The sequence below is a fragment of the Aspergillus viridinutans genome (genome assembly GCF_018404265.1).
Source record: "Aspergillus viridinutans IFM 47045 DNA, scaffold_3, whole genome shotgun sequence".
Lineage (NCBI taxonomy): Eukaryota > Fungi > Ascomycota > Eurotiomycetes > Eurotiales > Aspergillaceae > Aspergillus > Aspergillus viridinutans.
In genome coordinates, this window is record NW_025091219.1 from 1,070,620 (window position 1) to 1,092,367 (window position 21,748).

Genomic DNA, 21,748 nt, shown 5'->3' on the forward strand with positions numbered 1-21,748 from the left:
GTTCTTCGCACTGGAGAGGGGCTTGTGCTACAGCAAAGGTAATGCAACTGCTCAATCAAATACATAGACTAATGATCTCTGGTTAACCCAATAATGCTCCTATTACTCTAAGAATGTCACCAACCGCTAACAGGCGTTGGTGAATGCTATGGATGCTATCGAACCCCTGAAAAGAAAGACCAGTGGCGGGAACCATTGAACCCGCCAGATCCGACAACAGTAGAATGCACATGTGTCCCTGAACAATCCGGTAACATGATGATATGCAGATTGACTCTCTTGCAGCAGAAAAACGCGTTCTAGACAGAAATCCAAGTCAAGAAGATTAATCCAGCTCAACTGTAACCGATGACTCTAGGATTGAAAGAAGATCAGGCGTTCGTGCTATCTGGCTTCACCCCCTCTTCCTTTGCAAGAAGCATATCCTCCACGACCTTCATTCCAGCTTCTTCACCCTTCTTGCTCTCGGTTTCGTCGCCTGCAACGGCTTGGTCGAGAGCCAACTTGGTTTGACCAAGAGCGTAGATCTGCTCTTCGATCGTGTCCTTGGTGACAAGACGGATGACTTCTACCTCCCTGGTCTGCCCAACACGATGTGCTCGGTTCTCCGCTTGCACGTCTTCCTGTGGGTTGAAGCTGGAATCGAAGATGACGACTTTGTTCGCACAGGCCAGATTAATTCCTGCACCACCGGCCTTCGTCGAAAGAAGAAATACTGGAATGTCTGTTCGCTCATGGAAAGCGTCTAGAATGGACTGACGATCCTCTACATTCGTCCGACCATCCAATCGAACGAAACCCAGATGGAGAGTCTCAAGGACATGCTCGAGGATATCCATAACCAGAGTGAACTGGGAGAACACCAGTGTTCGATCCCCGTTCTCTTGAAACCGTTTGAGTAACTCGCAAAGTTTGTCAACTTTCCCAGAGTTCATCCACTCCTCGTTTTTGAGAGCAAACTTTCCCAGGGAATGAGGGTGATTGACACACAATTGATGACATTCAAAATCATTATAAGCCTGCAGCTCTTCGAAGATGATGTCTGGGTTGGATAGAGACCATTGCTCCTCCTTCAAGCAGGCCTTGGCCATACGGCTGAGGATGGTATCGGTGTAGTGACGCCGGTATAACAAAGGATGTATAGCAGCCTGTCGCAGTTTCATCAGAATGTTGGCGGACCGGTTACCAGTCTTCTTTCCGGCGGCGCGGTCAGCAAGGAGCTGACGAACTTCATCCTTTTCATGCTCATAGATCTCCCTCTGAGCGCTATTCAACTCGCAATACTCAACGTGAGAGGTCTTACGGGGCAGGTCGATGACCTGATGCTTCTTCCGCCTCAATACAAACGGCTTGAGCATGGATTTGGCCCGTTCAATGCGCTGCGCCGAGAGAAGTGTGGAGTGCGACTCATCCACTGTCTTTGCCTTGTTTGCAAAGATGTACTGAAGGTCTTCCTTGCGCTCTTGAAAGACCTTTGGAAGGATGAAGCCCAGTAGTGAGGCCAGTTCTTGGAGATTGTTCTGCAACGGCGTACCGGTCAACAGAAGTCGAAAACGGGCCGGAATCCGTATCAGCTTCTCATACAACACTGATGTACTGCTCTTGAGCATATGTCCTTCATCATAGACACAAACACAGAAGTCCATGTTGCGCAAGAAATGGGCGTCAACCTTCGCCTTTGCGACAGTGTAGGTGGTGATAATCACGTTGATGTCATCACGGTTATCTTCGATGGTCTGGCGGATCAAGGCACGTTCTGCTTGTCCTGCATAGTAGGGCATGACAGACAACGTCGGGCAAAATTTCTGAAATTCCCGAAGCCAATTCTCGATTGTCGACGAAGGCACAACCACCAAGTGCGGTCCTTTTATGCCCTTTTCATACAAGTGCGCTAAAAATGCAATGACCTGGCATGTCTTTCCAAGTCCCATGTCATCGGCCAAGATGCAGCTCAATTGCTTCTCAAACAGCAATGACAACCAGTTAATCCCCACAATTTGATAATCTTTCATCTTCAGGTCGTCACTCATGATACCGGGTTGAGAAATGAAACGAGACTTGCGTGAACCTGACGCAGGGCCATCGCTATCCTCGTCGGTACGCTGGCTAGCAGGTGTCCCAATGCCAGAATCGTGCGACTCTCGGTCAATCGATACCAGCTCCAATTCACTGTCCCTCTTTCCAAAGATATCAACGCCCCATTTCTTCATTTCTGCTGCAACCGGGCGTCCAAGCGCTTCGCATTTGGCGACTAATGAATCCACCGCTTCATAACCCACCCACATATCGAGACATTTGTCCACGATCTTGTCGCCAATTGGCTTCGGTGTCTTCCTGCCCCTGGCGCCCTTTGGCTTTGTGGTTTGCTCGGTTGATGGGGCGGGTACAGCGCGGACCTCGTCTAGAGACCTGAATGGACGGTGGGAGATAATGACTTGGGCAACATCCTCCGTCGTTGCAGCCAGATCTGCAAGCTCTACAGCCTGACACGTGTTGATGAACCTCAAAACCTTGGTTTCGGATTCCCCATTTTCCAATGCATCGCCAACACCGGAGTCAGAGTCGTCCGTTATGATCAAAGGTGCTTCAGGTGATTCCGAACGTGCGGGCGAAGGCTGCTTCCGTCCCTGTACCAGTCGTCCAGGCTTTTTCTTGGGAGGAGTCTCGGAACGAGTAGGACTTGGGGAAACCACTCGATTCTTTGGTCCTCTCATCAAGCGTCTCCGTGGCTTCGCTTCTTCCTCGTCCAGCGGTTGTGGTTGCGACTGCGATTGGGCCCTCTGGCTTGCCAAGTTCTTCTGCAGGTTCATGGCCGACCACTTATCCTGGATTGTCCCTCGAGCTTTGATGTTTTGCTTCGCTGGCGCGATCTGTTCGGCTTGTTGGGCTGTAATCAATTCATCGTCGGATGAACCAGGTGCGTCTCGTTCCTCTATATTTGCCAGATGATCCAATGCATCCTCATAATTGCCCCGCTTGAACACAAGAGCTTGCATGCAAGCTTGGACCGATTTCTGCGGCATCACTTTCAACATTCTCTCCACTTTGACCCTCATCTGGTAGTCTTGAATATCTTGTAATGACATAACGGAAACCTCCACTGGTTGCGCGCGGGAAGGACCACTCTGTCTGGGCTTTTTTATGGGGATTCCTTTGGGCGTTGGGTCCATCTGGGAAGCAGCGCGCTTGGCGCTCGGGTTGTAGACCGCGGAGGAGGTGACCTCCTTGAACCGATCAAAAGAAGACGAAGAATTGGCACCCAGCGGGGAATCCATGACTTTTTCGGGACTTCGCGATGTCTTGGTGAACATAGATGGTTTGATATCCGTGCTTCTTTTCAACTGCGTGTCTTCGTCGGAAGATCCACCGACGTATGTTGGACCGTCGTCGTCAAGATCTATGAGGGGCGTACGTTTTGCAGGTCCGACAGAGGCAGGAGGGCAGAATCGCGTTCCAGGAGGTGCCATCAAATTAGAAAGGCGACCTCCCAGCGAGGCAGGACGGGACGGCGAGGACGCCGGGCCTGGAGGAGAAGAAGCGGCAACTTGGACGGTACTTTTGGCTGAATGAGGGACTTCAATGATTTGTGTCGGTTGAGTAAGTCGCTGCGAAGCAGGGGTCAACGATTGTGTTGCAAGTGATTGGAAGGGTTGAGCGGCCAGTGGAAGAGTGGCGATAGTCTCATATTCAATATCATCCTTGACGCCGGTCGGAGGAGTACTACGGACAATCTTCCTGTCGCTGACGGGGGTATCAGGGACGGAATCGTCCATGTTGTCAATCGACAACAGGCTATTAAGCAATAAAGATCGAATTAAAGATGGACAAATCAGACAGCAATGAAACAGGAGCAAAACCCCAACGCAGCGCCAAAAGAGAGCTCGCCTGCTTCTCCAGAATTCGTTCCATCACTGGCTTTTTTTCCCTCCAGCAAACGCGGCGGACGCGCCTGGATCACGTGAGGTGGCGCCTCAATTAAGACCAACTGGGAAACAAGAACACATAGCCCAGTGAATAATGCAGCATCTATGGGCAAGTCGACCAGGATGTAAGAATAGAATAATACTTTATATTTCCATTGTCAGAGGCAACAATGATCATACCTATGGCTACTCATCTACCTCGAAATCAGCCGCCAGTATTCACACCATTACACCAATTGAAGAAGACTGACCAATCACACGCCCCTGACGAATGGAGCTCCGTTCACTGTGCTCCATACCCGTACCGTCCATTAGGTCAGTACCTAGCTTAAGCTACCTTGAGCTACCTACCTTACTATGAAGCAACACTTTGACGAGTAGATGCATATCAAGTTCTCCATAGCTCAACCTTTATCTAGCATTATTCTTTATTCAGAGCAACTGATCAAGTTTGTCTGAAGAAAGAAAAAGGACTCTCATCTGTTCATCACCATTCTCGGCTTGTCGACAATTACATATTGAACCTATTCCTCCGTCTTTCGACACCACGTTTACAACAGCAAGACAACAAGTGTTTTCTTCTTCTTGATTTCACTCACAATGACTAACCGTCGCTCTCAAGAGAAATCCTATGCAGAGGCGGCTGCCGCACCGCCGCCGAAGGGACCAGCTAGTTCTGATGTTACCCCTGCAGTTCCTGCGTAAGTAGTTTCCAGTGCATGTCACTATACTGTCCGCAGTCCGAGCATATGGATTGGTCCATATATTAGATTGATATAGGCTTATACTTGTATAGAGATGTCATCTACAAGCTACTGGGATTCACCGCTGCCATGGTTGTCGGTCCTATCGGCATGTACTTTGTCACAGTAAACTCTGGTGGTATGTCTTTCTCCCATCCGATCAGTAATTTCGCTTCATTCCAGATCCATGCTGACTTGGATAGCGAGTTCAACTGTGGCTGGTATCACGGCTGCAATCACTGCGAATCTGGTCTTGTTCGGTTATATCTACGTGGCATGGCTAGATGATCGAGAAGAGAGGGAAGCAGGGTCAAAGAAGAAAGAGAAAAAGGCCCAGTAGATTGGGTCAATTTCGCCGGCAAATTAATTCCACACGCTTTATTCCGTTTCTCGATATACCTATATGTGTACTTGATATGTTATGAGTTCGACTGGCAAAGTAGTGGACGCTGTGTGTTGAAAAGATCTGAATTCTGTTCCGATATTTTTTTGAATATCCCTGTTTGATCCATTATGTCTCATGGTCAAGCATGCGACGATCGCCACAAACTATGTGTGTCGCATGCATATAGTGGCCCTTAGAAGATGTCCAAGACTCAAATCAAATGGCCACTGACGCCTGCAGATGCACGAACAAGACTCGTGGTATGTGATAAAGTCAAGAAGTAGTGTTCAAAGAAACGCAAACTAAACAACTGTTGGTATCTATGCCGGTCTTCTCTTGACGAATTCCTCCAAATCAGCCTTGGTTGCAACCCCGAGTACAAACTTCCGGGACGCATCAGTGACCACGGCAAACTGCTGCTTTTCTCTCCTTTCTCCGTTGGGTCCCTTTTCACTCTCGAAGAACTGCTCTAGCTCCTCTAACGGCGTCTCCATTGTGATGACCTGATATGTGCCACGCTTGCGGTTGAAGCGCTGCATGGCAGTTGAGACAGTGTCCGTTTCCTTGACGGTGCCCTGTTTGAGCAACTCCTTCAGTCGCGGTATGCTGAGGTATCCGAGTAAAGACCGATTCGATGAGATTACCGTCAGGTGGGTATAATCGCGCTCATATGCTGCGAGCATAGCGGAAGCAATAGAATCGCCAGGAGAGACAGAGAGCGCAGGAGGGGGGTCAAGATCTTCAACAGTAGCCTACAACAGAGGTTAGTCACATCGAGGTGCTTCTTGTGGCATTGTCATGGAGGGAAGGCGAACCCCTCTATACTTGTCAGCCCAGGCAGTCTGACTTGTGGATACCTCGACATTTGGGGCGACTTTCTCACGAGCGAATGCCTCGCTGGCGGTCATATAAGAGGCCATTCTCGGAGGATAGTGTCAGGTTCAGGAAGGGTGGATTAGGATGAGGGGCAGAACGTCGTTCAGTAGCGAGTCGACTTCGGACCATCAATCAATGGCACTCTTGCTACAATGCGAGCCACAAGAAGCCTGTAAAGAATTATTCGTCGCGCTATTGATTGTTATAGCAATCGAGCTTGAGTCAAGGTTAATTTTATGTCGACTGCGGCCCACTAACTTCGGCGGATCGGGATCGGCGCGGAGGGGAAAAATGAGCGCCATTTTGTGACAGGAGTGAGCGGAGAACGGGTGTTTAGCTAATCAGGATGCCAAAGTACGTCCCAAGTCCGACGTCATCGTCCTTCCAGCCCTTGTCAGACCTCTCCATCCCCTTTCCCTCTTTCTTGTCTCGATGTAATCTTCCATAATTTCGCTTGGGATTGCCTGTGCCCGTGGGCGTTCTTTAAAGTGCAAAGCTTTGAAATCAGATCTGGATTCGTACTCATCTACTTGCCTTCCTCGAACCGGCTATTCCGCTCATCAGCCCTACGAGTGGAGACAACGACCTGGTATCGAGGATCCGTTCGTACCAGCTCATCAGATCAATTGACCAGACGCCATCAATCAATAGTGTTATAACTAACTGCGAATCAATTCTAAATTGACATCATGCTTCCCTCTAACAGTGTGATCCTCGAGGCCTTCAACGCCCAGAACCCTCTGAACCGTCCCAAAGAGCCCAAGCAAGCGGGATCTGCGGCTTCGATCAGACGGGAGCCTTTCCCGGCTTGGAGTGTGATTGACGAGTCCAAGAAGAAAGCCGATGCTTTCGCTAAAGAGGCTGCTCGAGAATTCGATGTCGCCAGTCAAAAGGCTCAAGCCAAAGCAGGCAAGATTGAGCCATGGACCCCCAAGTACTATGCATCTTGTACCGTCGGTGGTCTGCTAGCTTGTGTAGGTCTCAGGAACTGATATCGTCTATTTTGATCTACTTCTAACCGATTAACAGGGTCTCACCCACACAGCAGTGACGCCACTGGATTTGATCAAATGCCGCCGACAAGTTGATTCGCAGCTGTACAAGAGCAACATAGAGGCGTTCCGCGTGATTCGCAGTGCAGAAGGCGTGAGAGGCGTGTTCACTGGTTGGAGTCCGACATTTTTCGGATACAGCGTAAGCTGACGGTTTATGGCGCGGTTTTGATCAGAACTGACTGACAGGGGCAAAGGCTCAAGGAGCATTCAAATATGGCGGTTACGAGTTTTTCAAGAAGTTCTATTCTGATCTCGTGGGACAGGAGCGTGCCCATAAATGGAAGACGTCCTTGTATCTCGCCGCCAGTGCTTCGGCGGAACTCATCGCTGATGTCGCCCTATGCCCATTCGAAGCTGTCAAGGTGCGCACGCAGACAACTATTCCTCCTGAGTTCAAGGGGACTTTCTCTGGAATTTCTCAACTCGTCGGCAAGGAAGGAGTGGCTGGGTAAGTTCATGTCGCTTCAGAATCTACCTCCTGGACCTCTCACCACTGATCGCAACATAGTCTCTACAAAGGTTTGTATCCGCTCTGGGGTCGACAAATCCCATACACCATGATGAAATTCGCGTCTTTCGAGACCATTGTGGAAGCTATCTACAACAGGCTGCCCCGAAAGAAGGAAGAATACGGCAAGGGCGCGCAGACTGCAGTCGCCTTTAGTGGTGGTTACTTGGCCGGTATCCTTTGCGCCGTCGTGTCTCATCCCGCTGATGTTATGGTGAGTAAGCTGAATGCTAATCGACTGCCTGGCGAGGCATTTGGTGCTGCAATGGGCCGTATCTACAAGGATATTGGCTTCAAGGGTCTTTGGAACGGTCTCCCCGTCAGAATCGTTATGATCGGAACTCTTGTGAGTCCTCCTTTTTTTTGCATGTGTTTGAGGTCATGAGCTAACAACTCTTTGTTCAGACTGGATTGCAATGGATGATGTGAGTTTCACCCTTCAAGTGCTAGAAACAATGGCAGACGTACTGACTTTTTCAGCTACGACTCGTTCAAGATCTTCATGGGTCTCCCAACCACCGGCGGTGGACCTCCCGCTCCGAAGAAAGAAACAAAGACCGCCGGCTTCTAGATGATCAAGGGTAGTGCATCGTGATAATGTCTTCGAGCTTTATCGGTTACAGTGAGATCTGGAGGACGGTCTTTTCATATAGTATGTTAAAAGGTAGTCATAACTCAAGTATTGAATAAAGTTTGTTGATCCACTGGTCTCCAAGTTCTCTTCGATTATGATAATTTCCATTGCTCACTCGAATAATCTGGCCGATTAATAAAGTAGGTGTCATCATCGCCAAGACATCTCTTATCAGTAGGTAACCACTTTAGTCACAGCTCGGACCAATCAGTAAACACTGCTGGCGTATCTTATCAGCCCACTGCGCCTCGACGTCACAGGGACTCTCTCCAGTCTCCGAGACCACGAGGCTCGATGCGTGCTTGACGCCTGGTTCATCATTGTCATATAACGATGACCTTGGTTTCCTAACAATCCCTACGATCCTTTCAGGGGTAGGATGCGTGGTGCAGTTTTTCCTGTTCTGTAGTCTGACCTGTTGCCGAAGTTGCCCGATCTCTGGGCCTTATCTTTATATATCCCTCACATCCCGCATTTGCCTGCGGCCCCTCAACTGGGCATCTTGTTTATTATTAGGTAAGTTATAGTATCCGTAGCATCCTCCTATTCATACTTCTAACCTCTTCGTCCCAGTATCTCTCTCGCTTCTGCAGAGTACATACCTACCAAACCCCATCTAAACAACAAACAACCCACCCCCATGGGCGATAACGAACCAATCGTCTCGCACGGCCGCGGAGGTACGCCATACATACCTAGTCCAAAATAACCCCCTCGAATCCCCTCTAACACCCCATATCGCAAACCAGGCCAGGGCAACATCGGCGCAGACTCCACCCAGTACGTCGACCCCCGCACCCGGGACCACCCAACCCACCCTCTAACCTAACCCCAGATACGTCGATGGCAGCATCGTCCGCGAAGGCCCCTACGGCGACCAAGGCGACGGCGCCTACTCGGCCGGTGTAAGTCCCACCGTGTCCCACGCCAATCAAGCAGACAAATGAGCAGATACTGAGAGAATGCGACGACAGCGCGGCGGAGCCGGCAACATCGGCTCCCCCAACGTGCGGCCCGTGTCGCGGGCGCCCCACGACGCGGAAATCATCCCCGAGCTGGCGATCCGCAAGTCGGCGGATGAGAACTATCATGTTGGTGTATGTTCATGTCTTCCTCTCCCTTCCCGACTCGCTTTTATCTTCATCGCAAGCGGATTGGAGCGTTGTGGTGTGCTGTAACTAACTGTACCTGATTTATCCAGCGCGGCGGCCAGGGGAACGTCCACCTGGACGAGGAAGCCCGTAAGGAGAAGGAGGAGAAGAAGCGCCAGCATCATCAGCATCATCCTGAGGGGTTGGCGGATAAGCTCAAGCATAAGCTTTTTGGGAGAGGTTAAATGATACATTAGAGTGGGGGGAACGTAGATTGTTAGTATGGCAGTATTGTGTCTAGGATATTATTATGATTCCCTGTCTGCTTTTTGATAGTGCTGTGTCTATCGTTGTCAGTCTGTAGAACAAGTCGATAATGTGATATGCACAATCAGGTCTAGATTTCGTTATGTAAAGTTGCGAACATCTTTTCATCAAACAGTCGCAGTCTCATAGTCTATCATCATCTTGCATAAGCCTATGAACATGCAGAACTCAGGTGTGATATCAACATACACCCCCTGTTGATAAGTCTGTGAACCAAAGGACCCGACCATTTGTCGGTGGAGGATCGATCCCATCTTCCGTAGATCCTTTGACGTAATCAGAAACAGGGCATAAAATATGTACTCAAAATATCAAGCAAACACGAGAATGGCACATCAATCAATTGATGATTGGCTCGGGCATCCATGTATCGTGACATCGTCAAGCATAAACGTATCAAGCTGTAAGACAGCTCGATGAAAACATTCAGGAGGATTAACATTAACAAAAAAAAGCAAAGACGCAATTTCCCTGTTTTCCCATGTCTGAACTCGAGAAAAACGCCCACTAAGAACAATCATTGCATACGTTAGAAGAATAGCGAATGAGAACCACCTATGTATCCCTTAATCCTTGCCAAATTTGCGCTTGAACCAACTCTTTCGCTTATCTCCTGTATCGGACATGTTTACCGATTTTCGCAGTTGACGACGGTTGGGCGCTGACGCGGCGGCTGGGGTGCCGCCGACAGGGCCCCCAGCGTTAGGATCGAAGCCTCGTGCTTGGCTGAAGCTATGTACGGGAGCTTTTGAAGGTGCCGGCGCATAGCCATTGAGATTGGGCTGAGAATTGAACCCTTGCTGTCCAAATTGTAGCTGCTGGGACAATTGGTCGATCGAACTGTTCACGGAACTGGGGTCGGTCGAATTGCCCCAGGCATCAGTGTGGCTTCCACCCGACCCAGAGGCCGCAGTGATATTATCGAACGACTTCTGGAGTGAATGTTGTGCGTGTCCATTCGAGCCGTTGCTGTATCCTGTCTGATCGGTATACACGCGCGGGTTGGGTCGTGGTCGACGACCGCCACCTTGGTTGTACGGGTAGTAGCCATTATCTTGAGGCTGGCCATTGTAAGTATCGACATAACTCTCTGGTCGCGAATAGGTTCCCCGTTGATTGAAGTATCCACTCTGATCACTGTATCCTCTGTTTGGATAGTACCCGTTTCCACGGCCGGACTCTACATGAGACCATGGCCGTTAGCATATATATCACAAAATGACAGTTCAAACGATAGCATATCGTCTTCAGAGACGATAGTTTAAAGGGCGTATTTACCTCCATAGTAGCTGCTACGTTTGTTGTGCTCTCCACCGTTAGGTGACTCTGTAGATACGCTTGTTAACAAGAAATGCATGACAGATAGAGATTCGAACTCACCTGTTCTCGCCCAGGAAACGGGTCTACTACTGTACGTCCCTTCAAAAGCAGCTTCAAAAGCTCGGATGGTCTCTAATGGACGTTCGAATCGTGGACGAGTGGGATTTGAAAGATCGGGATCAGCTTTAATCGCAAACACTGTCAGTGGAAAGTCGCAGAAATTGTACAAGCTCTCACTACGTACTGATAACCTGCCCAAATCGGTCTTTGTGCTGCATAGCTCTTAAAGAGCCCATGGTCGACTGTTCGAGGGCAACAGCCACTGATTTATCAGAAGGTCAGTTACTATGCGCATGCAGAGCTAACAGAAGGAAGAAGGGGAGGAGTGAAGTTTAGGTGTGGAGGCCAAATCGTGGACGATGTCGCAGAATATTGCGACCGAAAGAGAGTTAGATATGGGGCCAACATACTTGGTTGCGCTTCGTTCATAGCAAGCGTTGGATCGGCTTTGGTATGTAAACTGCGCCTGTGCTTCTCGTCCGAAGACTCCCTGAGAGAGATTTTATTGCTGGCAGCGTTGCTCGACCGGCGAGATTTATCGGACCTGCCACCGAAACTGAGACCACGACTGGGTCTGGGCGACGCGACCGGCTGGGAGGGGGCCATCTTTATTTTATGTCAAAGCCCTTTTTTTCTGCTCCAACTAAGTCACTTTAGCGGCCGATAAACAAGTTTGTCAACAGATAGCTCCACTGACGACAGGAGTAGCTCCGTCGTGATCTGCTGAACTATGGCAGGCTGGCGGCCGTAGTGGAGCGCAACAGGTGGACACTGCCAAGAATTGTATGAACGAACACGATTGCGCTGTGTTGCTTTGGATTGGTTCTATCAAACGCTCGGTAACTACCTAGATAGGAGTCTTGAATGCAGCGAACGGTGGACGGTGACGAACGAGTGGAAGCGGCACCTTGAGCCTTGAAACGCTTCCGCAGATTGCAGTGTCTATGCTGTGGAGAAGCTGGTACTATACAAGGCTGCAAAGAAGTCGCTGCTTGATCGAGTTTGAATCGACAGATATCTTCTTCTTACGTTGTTGGTATTGCCTTCAGCAGCAAGCAGGTCGGAAAAAGCAAAAGAAAGCACTTCCGAAAGTCGTCACTGCAGAATGGAAGCGAGAGTGTGTACGAGTATTTCGTAAATTCGCGCAAAGAGACCGTGCGAAACTTGCGAAGATGTATCGAGCGAGCACGATAAACCGGGAAGCGACTAGCAGCCAAAAGACAGCTGGATCGGCAGAAATAGATAGTTCAAGTGTTTTCCGAGATAATTGGATTTGCGGCGCAAAGATCGACAGTGATGGTGATGGAAGTCGTTAGACGTTAGTTGGGACGGACGGCAAAAGTGTCACAAGAATTAGGGTGCTCTCCAAACGAAGGTCAGTGAGAAGAAGTGCTAGAATAGTAATATTCAACTAGCTAGAGATGAAAGACAAGGCAGGCAGATAGGCCACAGTTATAGTGGTACGTAGGTAGTGATTGAGAAACAAAGAGTTTCGAAGTTGACGACAGACGCCACACAATATTATGAAGAGAGGGGAACCATAACCAAAAAATTAAATAGAAATAAAAACCCAAAGCAAGTGCTACTGTGCCATGCTGTGCTGCTTGACTGAACTGCCTCCCACGAGTCGGATGATGGCGCTATATTCTTGTTGAAGCCACCTGACTGCCGTGTATTCTGTCTATTCTGGTAGGTTAGTACCTTAGGATCTTGGTATCGACTACCTTTCTTGTAGACTACGCCACGTACTCTTCGTATGGAGAAAACAAGACAATATCTCAGTCAACAGCAATCCTTAGAGCCCTGAATCTGCCACTGTGCCCAAGTACGACAATGCATCTCTTTCCGTCTTGATAGAATTGCAAGACCCCGATCTAGGCAGCCGGGAATAAAAAGCAAGAAAATTCAGTGAAGGTAAAATACCGCTAGGCCCAAAAGTCAATTAAGTCAATCAGAATCCAAACGAAGTAATACGGCTACTCCAATATCCAAGACAAAAAGCGGCCCACAGGCTTCCCTCACTGGCTGGCGGCCGTTAGGCAAGAAACCAATGGAATCGGCTACCGGAGGGTTCCCCAGCCACGGTCAACGGGTCGTCTCGTTGGCCAGGAGAAGTCCAGGAACTGGGGCCATCCTGTTCTTTGAGTCAACAGTTCCTTGGGTGATCGAAAGCGAGAATCATGGATTCCCGTGCTTGAGAAAGCGGTTGTTTTAAAAATAGAGAGCATAGGAGCAATTGTAAATAGAAAAGAATTGTTTTTTTATCAATAGTTTGTTAGAAAGGAAAGAATATTCTTACTGATTGTTAATAGTGAAGGGTTTGGAATCCACTACTATATCATGATTACTTAATCATCGTGGACAGGTTATTTTTATTTTTAGGTTAACTCTAAAACTGATTAGCTTTAAACAGGTTTCTTTGTGCTTTGCTCTCAGAGTACGGATACAGCAGCCGATTGTTACATGATTATTATCTGCCCCTTAGAAGGGTACCTAGGTAAGAACCTAGGCATATCTAGCTGCGGAAAAGCCCAGTCAAACCCTGTTCAAAGCAAACAATAAGCTGAATCTTTTGAATCCATCTGTATCCGCGGCCCTCCCATTGGTTCTCTCCCATGCCAACAGCTAGGCGACTTCGAGGATACAACCAGATAATCTCGTTCGAGGCCATGACAGGGCGGGGTTATGTTACCTTATGCTACACTGCACAAACTACAAAGTACTACGTATGCAGTCCTTACCTATTTACTGCCGCGTGAAGTGAGCATTAGACAGCATCATAGCTCAGACATTACTAGTAAATACAACCTGAACTTTTGTGGTCGATATTAGTTGAGTCAAAAGAGAAGCCACTCTCATCCCTTTCTCTAACAAGATCCCTATCATACACAGAAGCTTCAACACTGCTTTGAATGGGGATCTGAGGCTCGTAGGTCGTCACGACGCACCAGTTGGTGAGGATCTTCAGTATGATCTGGTGGGTCTCTGTGGTGCGGGATGGCGCATTACTTTAATTATCACTCCACAGAGACCCCAAACGAACAAGCATTATGATGATTTTGGCTCGTGCTCGTCTCAGATCTGCTGAGGCAAGGGGTTCAGAACCCCGCTAACATTGACTTTTTGGCTCTGCGTTCCGATATCACATTCGCTTGGCCGATGACATATTTGTATTCAGGAAGATAATTCCTGTACAGATATTGGCACTGAAAGGATGCAAGGTAGAAAAAGCTGATGGATAGTTTGCAGTGGGCAAGAGCAGATTGCTTAGATATATGTACCTCACTTCCTATGTCTGAACTGGTGCGAGTAAACTCGATTCCCTTTGAGATCAGTTCTACCTAGTATATGGAAATACAAGTGCTTTTCAATTGATCGACACTTGAACCCTCGTTCAGAAAATCCAGTCATCCTTAATCCGATTTCAGCAATCTGCATGACAAGCCATGACTTGAAATCGACTCGAGCATTCCAAGTACATCACGAGACCGGATACGGGTCATAAAAATTGTAGACCAACAGATCGCAGGAATATCTGCTGTGTCAGAAGAAGCATCATATTACTCACTCCATTACCAAGTCAGAGCGCCGATTCCACAAACTAGTCGGGAGTGACTGTTTCCCTGAATACATTTTGACTTGACTGCAGGCAAAGCTGTGGTACTTTGTACATAGTTCTCGGGCCTGCATGTTGTGTACCACGTCGAGCATAGTCCTACCTGCCTGGCCTTTACCTCGATAGCTAGCAAGCCAACATCAATGAGATGATCTATGTCTCGTACTGGACGGATTGAGACGCTGTGGACATGATACAATATGTAGGGATAACACCAGGCTAAATATATCGAGTTTTGCGGCCTGTCAACGAGGCTGTGACTGTCAAGGCTTCGATCGGAGTATGGCATCAGGTTCCTATACATGTATGATTTTACAGTTGGGAGAGAGGTCATGACTACTCATTCTTAATACACCTGCCATAGACTACTTGGTCCGGCTACGGGGCGTGCGTGACCTATTGTTCTATCTGGTTACTGCCATGGAATCACATCCGGTGAATCATTAGCTGTAACTATTGGGCATAAAGCAGCCGCAACCTCTGGGAAGCTCAAGCATAACTGTACGAGGACGCTTCTAAAATGAGCCTGGCAGATGCAGTCGTGTCAGAGAAGGATTTTAGAAGACCGATTTGGACTTGCAAGGGCCACGATGCGTCGCGTGTTGGGAGACTATACGAGGTCATCAAAGTCGAGTTCCTGGCGTGGATAGCAGAGCGACGAAGCGAATAAGGCCCCTGATCCAATTATCCCAGACCCATCCGTCATTCCGCTACCATACGCCCGATCCTAATGCAACGCGATCTTTGTTGAAATGTGTGGATTTGGTTGTTTATGAGTGTTAGATACACTGGAAAGAAGCCATGTTGTCAGACAAGGCACGTCATGCTCGCCAATGTAGAAAACACGACAAGCCCTTCTAGAGGCCTGGAGGCCGACAATGTCACCACGCTGGTAGAGTCTGAAGAAAACAACAAAAGTTCTTTTGATTTTAATTCGTAGGGCTGGTCGGCCCTGCCTCTCCCACGAACATTATCAACCCGCCAACTCCATCATCTCAACATCGGCTCATACCGTCGACTCCTTGCCCGACTGTCTGCGCGAAGTTTCCGGATTGCCCAGCTAACAGGTAATAAACATGGGTCATTTAGATGTTGGAGGGGTAGAGCATGACGCGGACGGTAGCACCGAAGGACTTGGGGGGGAGGTTGTGGCGGAACTGAGCACGGACAACGCCGGAGTTGCCTGTAAAGTTGATATCGTCAGTTGTTGTTCCTCCTAGCAGCCATCCATCGTCCAACAGGGCTGCGATGCCAATATCACCGATCCATCGCCATTGAAATCACGTACCGTGTGGCCGTGTAACCTTGCCCCAGATGACCCGGATGTTGGAACCCCGAACCTCACGCTTTGCCCGGTAAACGAAAGCGACCTTCTTGCCGAGGTAGAAGCTGTAAAACAACCGTCTTAGCTGCATGTTCTCTTCTTAAGTCGTGACCCTTTCGACCAGTGTATACTCACTTTGCGGCCTCAGTGTTGTCAACACCGTCGATCTTGATCAGACTATACACGGTGTCAGCCTCCCATATCCCTTGACGTCCAGCTTCACAGTGGATAGCTACCTGGTGTTGGGGTTGACCGCGCGCTTGGAGCGCTGGTAGCTCAGGTGGCGACCCCTGCATAAAGAATTCGTATTAACCCATCTGTCCGTATGATTTCCTTTCGACTTGGCCCCCTAGCCCGATCCCACAGTGCGACATTTGACATTTGTATATATCGCATTCCGAATGATCGCGACCCGACGGAGAATCGATGAGAAGATCGTGGTAACTTACTTGACGTAGACTGTGCAAGTAGAAATATCCCGTTAGCATGATCCTTTATTAATTTCATAATCGCACCGCATCCATCCCCGAAGCCCATTTCTCCAACCTGTGCGCACACATCGATATCAAGCTAAACGGAGAGGGATCACTCACGTCTGTGACCTTGTTCCGAAGGCATTATGACGGTTTATCTGAGCAACAGCGGGCAACGCAAACAAGTCGAAGGAAGGCAAAGATGACCCGCAAAAAGTCGTCCGGGTTGTCGTGATTGTCGTCGCTTCGATAGTCTGAGACGAGCAGCCGACCGCACAATGATCAATTTGCAAGGTGCGTTCGGGGCGGCTCGCCCTAACCCCAAACGGGATCTTAGCGAGCTGAACCGCCCAGGGTTAAGCGAAGTCCCGTGATGGAGAATCTGAAAAAAGGCCTAAGCCGTTTTGGGAAAACTACCGGAATATTGAATTCTCCGGTCTCCGAGATAAGCTGATAAAAACATGATAACAATCTCCCCGCCAAGAGATGAGACTCTTGAGCCAGGGCAACCCCACTGCTTCCATAAATTCATTCGACAGTATTTTGCCGTCGGGCTACAGTGGTCCGAGGACGGTTCGACGGCTTCCCATACCATTGGACATCGGGTATGTCTCTGACTCTGCTTTTCCCCTGCTTCTCCGGTGGACGTGAGCATTTGTCTAGAGCGTCGAATGCTGACAAACGATGCTTATTTTGCTTCCCCCTCTGGAAAAGGTAGTGACGCAAGGGTTTCGTTTGGCGATAAGCTCAATCAGTGAGATATCTTTTATTGATACCATTTTCACTTCCGCGGAGTTCAGTTGAACTCTATCAGAGAGAATCTGGTCCGTTTTATGATTATTCCCATTGTTATTGCGATCATTGCCTTCGTGCTGTAGGGCTACAACAGTGTATATAGGCAGAAATTTGTTGATACCTGATGATACTACTCCTAGGGTCCTCCTGACAAAGCCGCGTGTACTCCGAACGGTCCAGCAGACCGAGAGCACATATTTGGAAATAAAGCGAGTCCGCTGCCCCACTAGCAAGGAAATCGGCAATAGACCTGACATTTGCTGGTTTATCAGCAATCGTTGAGAAGAAGGGACTCTCGTGTCTGTTGATGAGCACGCAATCGTCGAATCGAAGCTGAAAGTCAGCTTATACTTTCTTCTCTCAACCCTCTTCAGAGTTCTCATAGTGTGGATAATAATAATAATAATAACTACCGATGTGCTTTGCAGATCTGAATTCAAAGGCAGTTGTCTGATATCTCCAGCTTACGGAGTTGCGCCAGTTAACCCCGAGCCCTCGTAAGCTATTCCATCATCTTCATATGGTTCAGCAAAGAAAGTCCGGGCGATGTTCGTACTCCGTACCTCTCCTAAACTTCTTTGCTCACGGGAAATTAGAATCCGTAGTGATCAGGTACTACCGACGGTTCCATGACAAAGTCGCCGATCCATCTCCACGGTTTAGGTCACCGGGAGAGCTTCTTCTGGCTTTCCTCCGTAGCCTGCAAACTACAAGACTAGGGCCTCTAGCTCCCAGTTTCCACTGCACCTAGCTCTGGCACAATCTTTGCGACCCAGCCAGTAGATAGTGGAGTCCGAAGTCGCTACTCGCTGCAGTACTGGTATGCATCATGGGCTGCATGATAGTCTTAGGTAGGAAGAAGGAATTGAAAGCCATGTTTCTCGAAGTATTTGTTCCTCACAAGGTTTACGCTACTGCAATTTAACGCCAGATCTATCCTAAATGGTCCTTTCCAGGATGTACCTTTATGTAGAGAACACAGACACCGGCTAATACATAGCCATCGACGCAAACCTCAATTGAGATCTGATGATCATGAACCTGAAGCTTACACGATCAGGAGGGAAGACTCCGCCTCTATGAGGTACTAGCTACTCGAGCATGCAGCACCGAACTAGGTGGTCTACTATAAAAGCCGCGAGGGACATCACGCAGGAGTCAGAAGTTTGACCTTGTAAACCTTTCCCCTCATCGAAGGCGCAAACAGTGTGATGCGGCCAGGTTGGTTTACGCGGGGTCAGCAAGTCAGCATCAAATCAGTTCGTATCTTTAAATGAAAATCATCCGCTGGGTCACAGTGGAGCTGACTGTGTTAGAAGTCCCATCTGTACGTCTTGGTTAATTAGCTCGGATAAAACTGGAAGTTTGATTAGATGATCCAATTCGTAAGGGGATCACATCCATAAGCCTTGATGATATAAGAAGGGGAAAGAGTTTGCCACGGAGGATGTAGATAATAGTGAAAGCGATGACATTCGTCTCTATCTATCGATGCTGCCCTGTATGCCTACACCAGAGCATGACCTGACCTCTGCTAGGCGCTGTAGCATAACAATTAGGCTATCTAATAATAATCAGTAATCATATATTAATGCTCCTCCCTGTAATCCCATTCGACTATCCCCAATACTACCTCCCATAATACACACGGAGTCGGGCGGCAGCATCGAGGTAGTGGAAGAAACCAAGCCAGCCCCCCACCTTGCATTACTGCAGCAGTCAGCTTGAGAGCCCTCCGAGTTAATAAAAAGTACCTGCTCCGCCGGAATTGTTGGGTATTTTTACAACAATCCCTCTTCATTTCCTCTCTCTTCTCGTCTTTTATATCTCGCTCCTAAAATCACATCCCTCCCAAAGATTGAAGTGTCAATTTTAAACATTTCTTGCGAAGATGGCCAGCACAATAGCCCGAACTGAGGAACACCAGAATGCTGGGTACGTCTCTCCCATAGTTCTGCCTCTCTGACATCACACCCCCCCTCCAACGGCGGAAACACTCCCGTTACCTCACCCTACAGTACCACCGCTTGCGACTGCTCCGTACTGGTCACCGATGTGCAACCTGTCAGCTACCTTTGACCAGCATCTTATTTACCCTTGTCTTTTAGCTCAATTCAATTCAACCTCGCTCCTGCTGCAACTTACAGAGTTGACTATTTGTCCATTACTGCCTTTGTTTTGCTCTCTATCCATTTTTACCCTCTGTTTTCTCTTTCACCCCTGCGTTCATCAAGTCACAAACCGAACCCTGATCGACCTAGACAAATATTTCTTGCCCCGAATAATACCAATACAAATCAGTTGCTAACATGGATTATGCGCTCAGCACACTTGAACTTAAAGATGACACCGTCATCGTAGTACTAGGTGCCTCGGGAGATCTTGCTAAGAAGAAGACGGTTCGTTGTCCCAGGACCGGATATTACTCTCTAGACAGCTGTTTTAAGCTAACGTCTCAATAGTTCCCTGCTCTTTTCGGACTCGTACGTGCCACCTCTATTGACGAGGGTCTAAACTCACCTAGATTGACCGTATGCACAGTTCCGCAACAAGTTCCTTCCCAAGGATATCAAGATCGTCGGATATGCTCGGACAAAGATGGACCACGAAGAATTCCTGAAGCGTGTGCGATCATACATCAAGGTTCCCACCAAAGAAATCGAGGAGCAGCTGGACAGCTTCTGCAGTCTCTGCACCTACGTCTCCGGTCAATATGACCAGGACGATTCTTTTATCAACCTGAGACACCACCTCGAGGAGGTTGAGAAGGGCCACAAGGAGCAAAACAGAGTCTTCTACATGGCGCTGCCTCCCAGCGTCTTCACCACTGTGTCAGAGCAACTAAAGAGGAACTGCTATCCCAAGAACGGCATTGCTCGCATCATCGTGAGTTCCCACCCCGATCCGAAGAGGAGAGCAAAAACTGATAGGCATGTTTTCGTCATATAAAGGTTGAGAAGCCCTTCGGTAAAGACCTTCAGAGCTCTCGTGACCTCCAGAAAGCCCTTGACCCCATTTGGAAGGAAGAGGAGATCTTCCGGATTGACCACTATCTGGGTAAGGAGATGGTCAAGAACATCCTTATCATGCGCTTCGGCAACGAATTCTTCAACGCCACTTGGAACCGTCACCACATCGACAATGTACAGGTATGGGATACTTGGAATACTCCAAATACTCCAACTTACTGACAGGTTCACTCCTACCGCAGATCACATTTAAGGAGCCTTTCGGTACAGAGGGTCGTGGTGGTTATTTCGATGAATTCGGCATTATCCGTGATGTCATGCAAAACCGTATGTTTTTGCCATCTGCTTGCGTGAATGAGCGATGCTGATGTTCGTCTCTTCAGACTTGCTGCAGGTCCTGACATTGCTCGCCATGGAACGTCCCATCTCCTTCTCCTCTGAAGATATCCGTGACGAGAAGGTAGGCCACTCAGCTATTTGACCAGAGGCGACGAGCGAAACTAATTCACTGCAGGTTCGTGTCTTACGTGCTATGGATCCCATCGAACCCAAGAACGTCATCATCGGCCAATATGGGAAGTCTCTGGATGGAAGCAAGCCAGCGTACAAGGAGGACGACACTGTCCCTAAGGATTCTCGGTGCCCGACATTCTGCGCCATGGTTGCATACATCAAGAATGAGAGGTGGGATGGTGTTCCCTTCATTATGAAGGCTGGAAAGGGTAAGCATAGTTTACTTTTCAGACCACTAGAGTCGCGCGCATACTCACCTTTCACACAGCCCTGAATGAGCAGAAGACCGAGATCCGTATTCAATTCCGCGATGTCACATCTGGTATTTTCAAGGATATCCCTCGTAACGAGTTGGTTATCCGAGTGCAGCCCAATGAGTCGGTGTACATCAAGATGAACTCCAAGCTGCCTGGCTTGTCCATGCAGACCGTCATGACTGAGCTAGATCTCACCTATCGCCGCCGTTTCTCTGATTTGAAGATTCCCGAAGCCTACGAATCGCTCATTCTGGACGCTCTGAAGGGTGACCACTCTAACTTTGTGCGTGACGATGAACTCGACGCGAGCTGGAAGATTTTCACGCCTCTCCTGCACTACCTTGACGACAACAAGGAGATCATCCCCATGGAATACCCCTACGGTATGCACTATAATATATTCTTCTGATTGATATCATTACTAATCCTGTCAAAGGCTCTCGAGGACCCGCTGTTCTTGATGACTTCACTGCTTCGTTCGGCTACAAATTCAGTGATGCTGCTGGTTACCAGTGGCCCATGACCAGCACTACCCCCAACCGTTTGTAGAGGGATGGGATATTGCATGACTATGAAATAAGAAAAGCATTAATGTACGAATTTCCGTTGATTTCATGATGTCTGGGTCGTTATGGCAGGTTTTTCTTTAGTCTTGATCAGCCGGATATGCTTTGATATGTTAGAAATGAAGAAGCTTATGAACAAGATCAGACCAAGACGGCCGGTAATATAACATGCAAGCCCTATGGTCTGATTGAAAGGATATTGTCTTTAGCCTGATGAGCGTCAGAGGAATCCACTCAGGGTGCTTTTGCTCCGCTTGCTGCTATACGCTGCCTTAGGTACATATAACGGCCTCGAGGTCTCGCCTCGATACGT

General features: G+C 48.6%; 8 protein-coding genes across 8 annotated transcripts; 4 read left to right on the forward strand and 4 right to left on the reverse strand.

Moving 5' to 3' along the window:
* Positions 1-371: 371 nt before the first annotated feature.
* Positions 372-3,773, reverse strand: Aspvir_005328 (DEAD/DEAH box helicase; the record flags this gene model as incomplete). Its single annotated transcript, XM_043268546.1, has 1 exon — positions 372-3,773. The coding sequence occupies one exon, from the start codon at positions 3,771-3,773 to the stop codon at positions 372-374; it is 3,402 nt and encodes a 1,133-aa protein (XP_043124481.1).
* A 750-nt stretch (positions 3,774-4,523) lies between these two features.
* Aspvir_005329 (vacuolar ATPase assembly integral membrane protein VMA21) lies at positions 4,524-5,006 on the forward strand (the record flags this gene model as incomplete). Its single annotated transcript, XM_043268547.1, has 3 exons — positions 4,524-4,624; positions 4,720-4,805; positions 4,870-5,006. The coding sequence occupies 3 exons, from the start codon at positions 4,524-4,526 to the stop codon at positions 5,004-5,006; spliced, it is 324 nt and encodes a 107-aa protein (XP_043124482.1).
* A 365-nt stretch (positions 5,007-5,371) lies between these two features.
* On the reverse strand, positions 5,372-5,971 carry Aspvir_005330 (putative cystathionine beta-synthase (beta-thionase); the record flags this gene model as incomplete). Its single annotated transcript, XM_043268548.1, has 2 exons — positions 5,372-5,803; positions 5,867-5,971. 2 exons carry the CDS (start codon positions 5,969-5,971, stop codon positions 5,372-5,374), a joined length of 537 nt encoding a protein of 178 aa, XP_043124483.1.
* Positions 5,972-6,616: 645 nt separating this feature from the next.
* On the forward strand, positions 6,617-8,061 carry Aspvir_005331 (putative mitochondrial phosphate carrier protein; the record flags this gene model as incomplete). The annotated part of the gene is made up of 6 exons (XM_043268549.1): positions 6,617-6,901; positions 6,957-7,121; positions 7,177-7,430; positions 7,491-7,836; positions 7,896-7,915; positions 7,971-8,061. 6 exons carry the CDS (start codon positions 6,617-6,619, stop codon positions 8,059-8,061), a joined length of 1,161 nt encoding a protein of 386 aa, XP_043124484.1.
* Positions 8,062-8,764: 703 nt separating this feature from the next.
* On the forward strand, positions 8,765-9,460 carry Aspvir_005332 (DUF3602 domain-containing protein; the record flags this gene model as incomplete). Its single annotated transcript, XM_043268550.1, has 5 exons — positions 8,765-8,804; positions 8,874-8,904; positions 8,960-9,029; positions 9,099-9,221; positions 9,326-9,460. 5 exons carry the CDS (start codon positions 8,765-8,767, stop codon positions 9,458-9,460), a joined length of 399 nt encoding a protein of 132 aa, XP_043124485.1.
* Positions 9,461-10,108: 648 nt separating this feature from the next.
* Positions 10,109-11,528, reverse strand: Aspvir_005333 (uncharacterized protein; the record flags this gene model as incomplete). Its single annotated transcript, XM_043268551.1, has 5 exons — positions 10,109-10,722; positions 10,821-10,868; positions 10,923-11,045; positions 11,107-11,184; positions 11,333-11,528. The coding sequence occupies 5 exons, from the start codon at positions 11,526-11,528 to the stop codon at positions 10,109-10,111; spliced, it is 1,059 nt and encodes a 352-aa protein (XP_043124486.1).
* Positions 11,529-15,623: 4,095 nt separating this feature from the next.
* Positions 15,624-16,480, reverse strand: Aspvir_005334 (60S ribosomal eL33 domain-containing protein; the record flags this gene model as incomplete). The annotated part of the gene is made up of 6 exons (XM_043268552.1): positions 15,624-15,781; positions 15,827-15,927; positions 15,998-16,039; positions 16,099-16,152; positions 16,312-16,321; positions 16,456-16,480. 6 exons carry the CDS (start codon positions 16,478-16,480, stop codon positions 15,624-15,626), a joined length of 390 nt encoding a protein of 129 aa, XP_043124487.1.
* A 2,959-nt stretch (positions 16,481-19,439) lies between these two features.
* Aspvir_005335 (glucose-6-phosphate dehydrogenase) lies at positions 19,440-21,418 on the forward strand (the record flags this gene model as incomplete). The annotated part of the gene is made up of 9 exons (XM_043268553.1): positions 19,440-19,529; positions 19,593-19,613; positions 19,672-20,016; positions 20,082-20,279; positions 20,342-20,426; positions 20,483-20,559; positions 20,614-20,821; positions 20,881-21,252; positions 21,306-21,418. The coding sequence occupies 9 exons, from the start codon at positions 19,440-19,442 to the stop codon at positions 21,416-21,418; spliced, it is 1,509 nt and encodes a 502-aa protein (XP_043124488.1).
* Between the last annotated feature and the right edge of the window lie 330 nt (positions 21,419-21,748).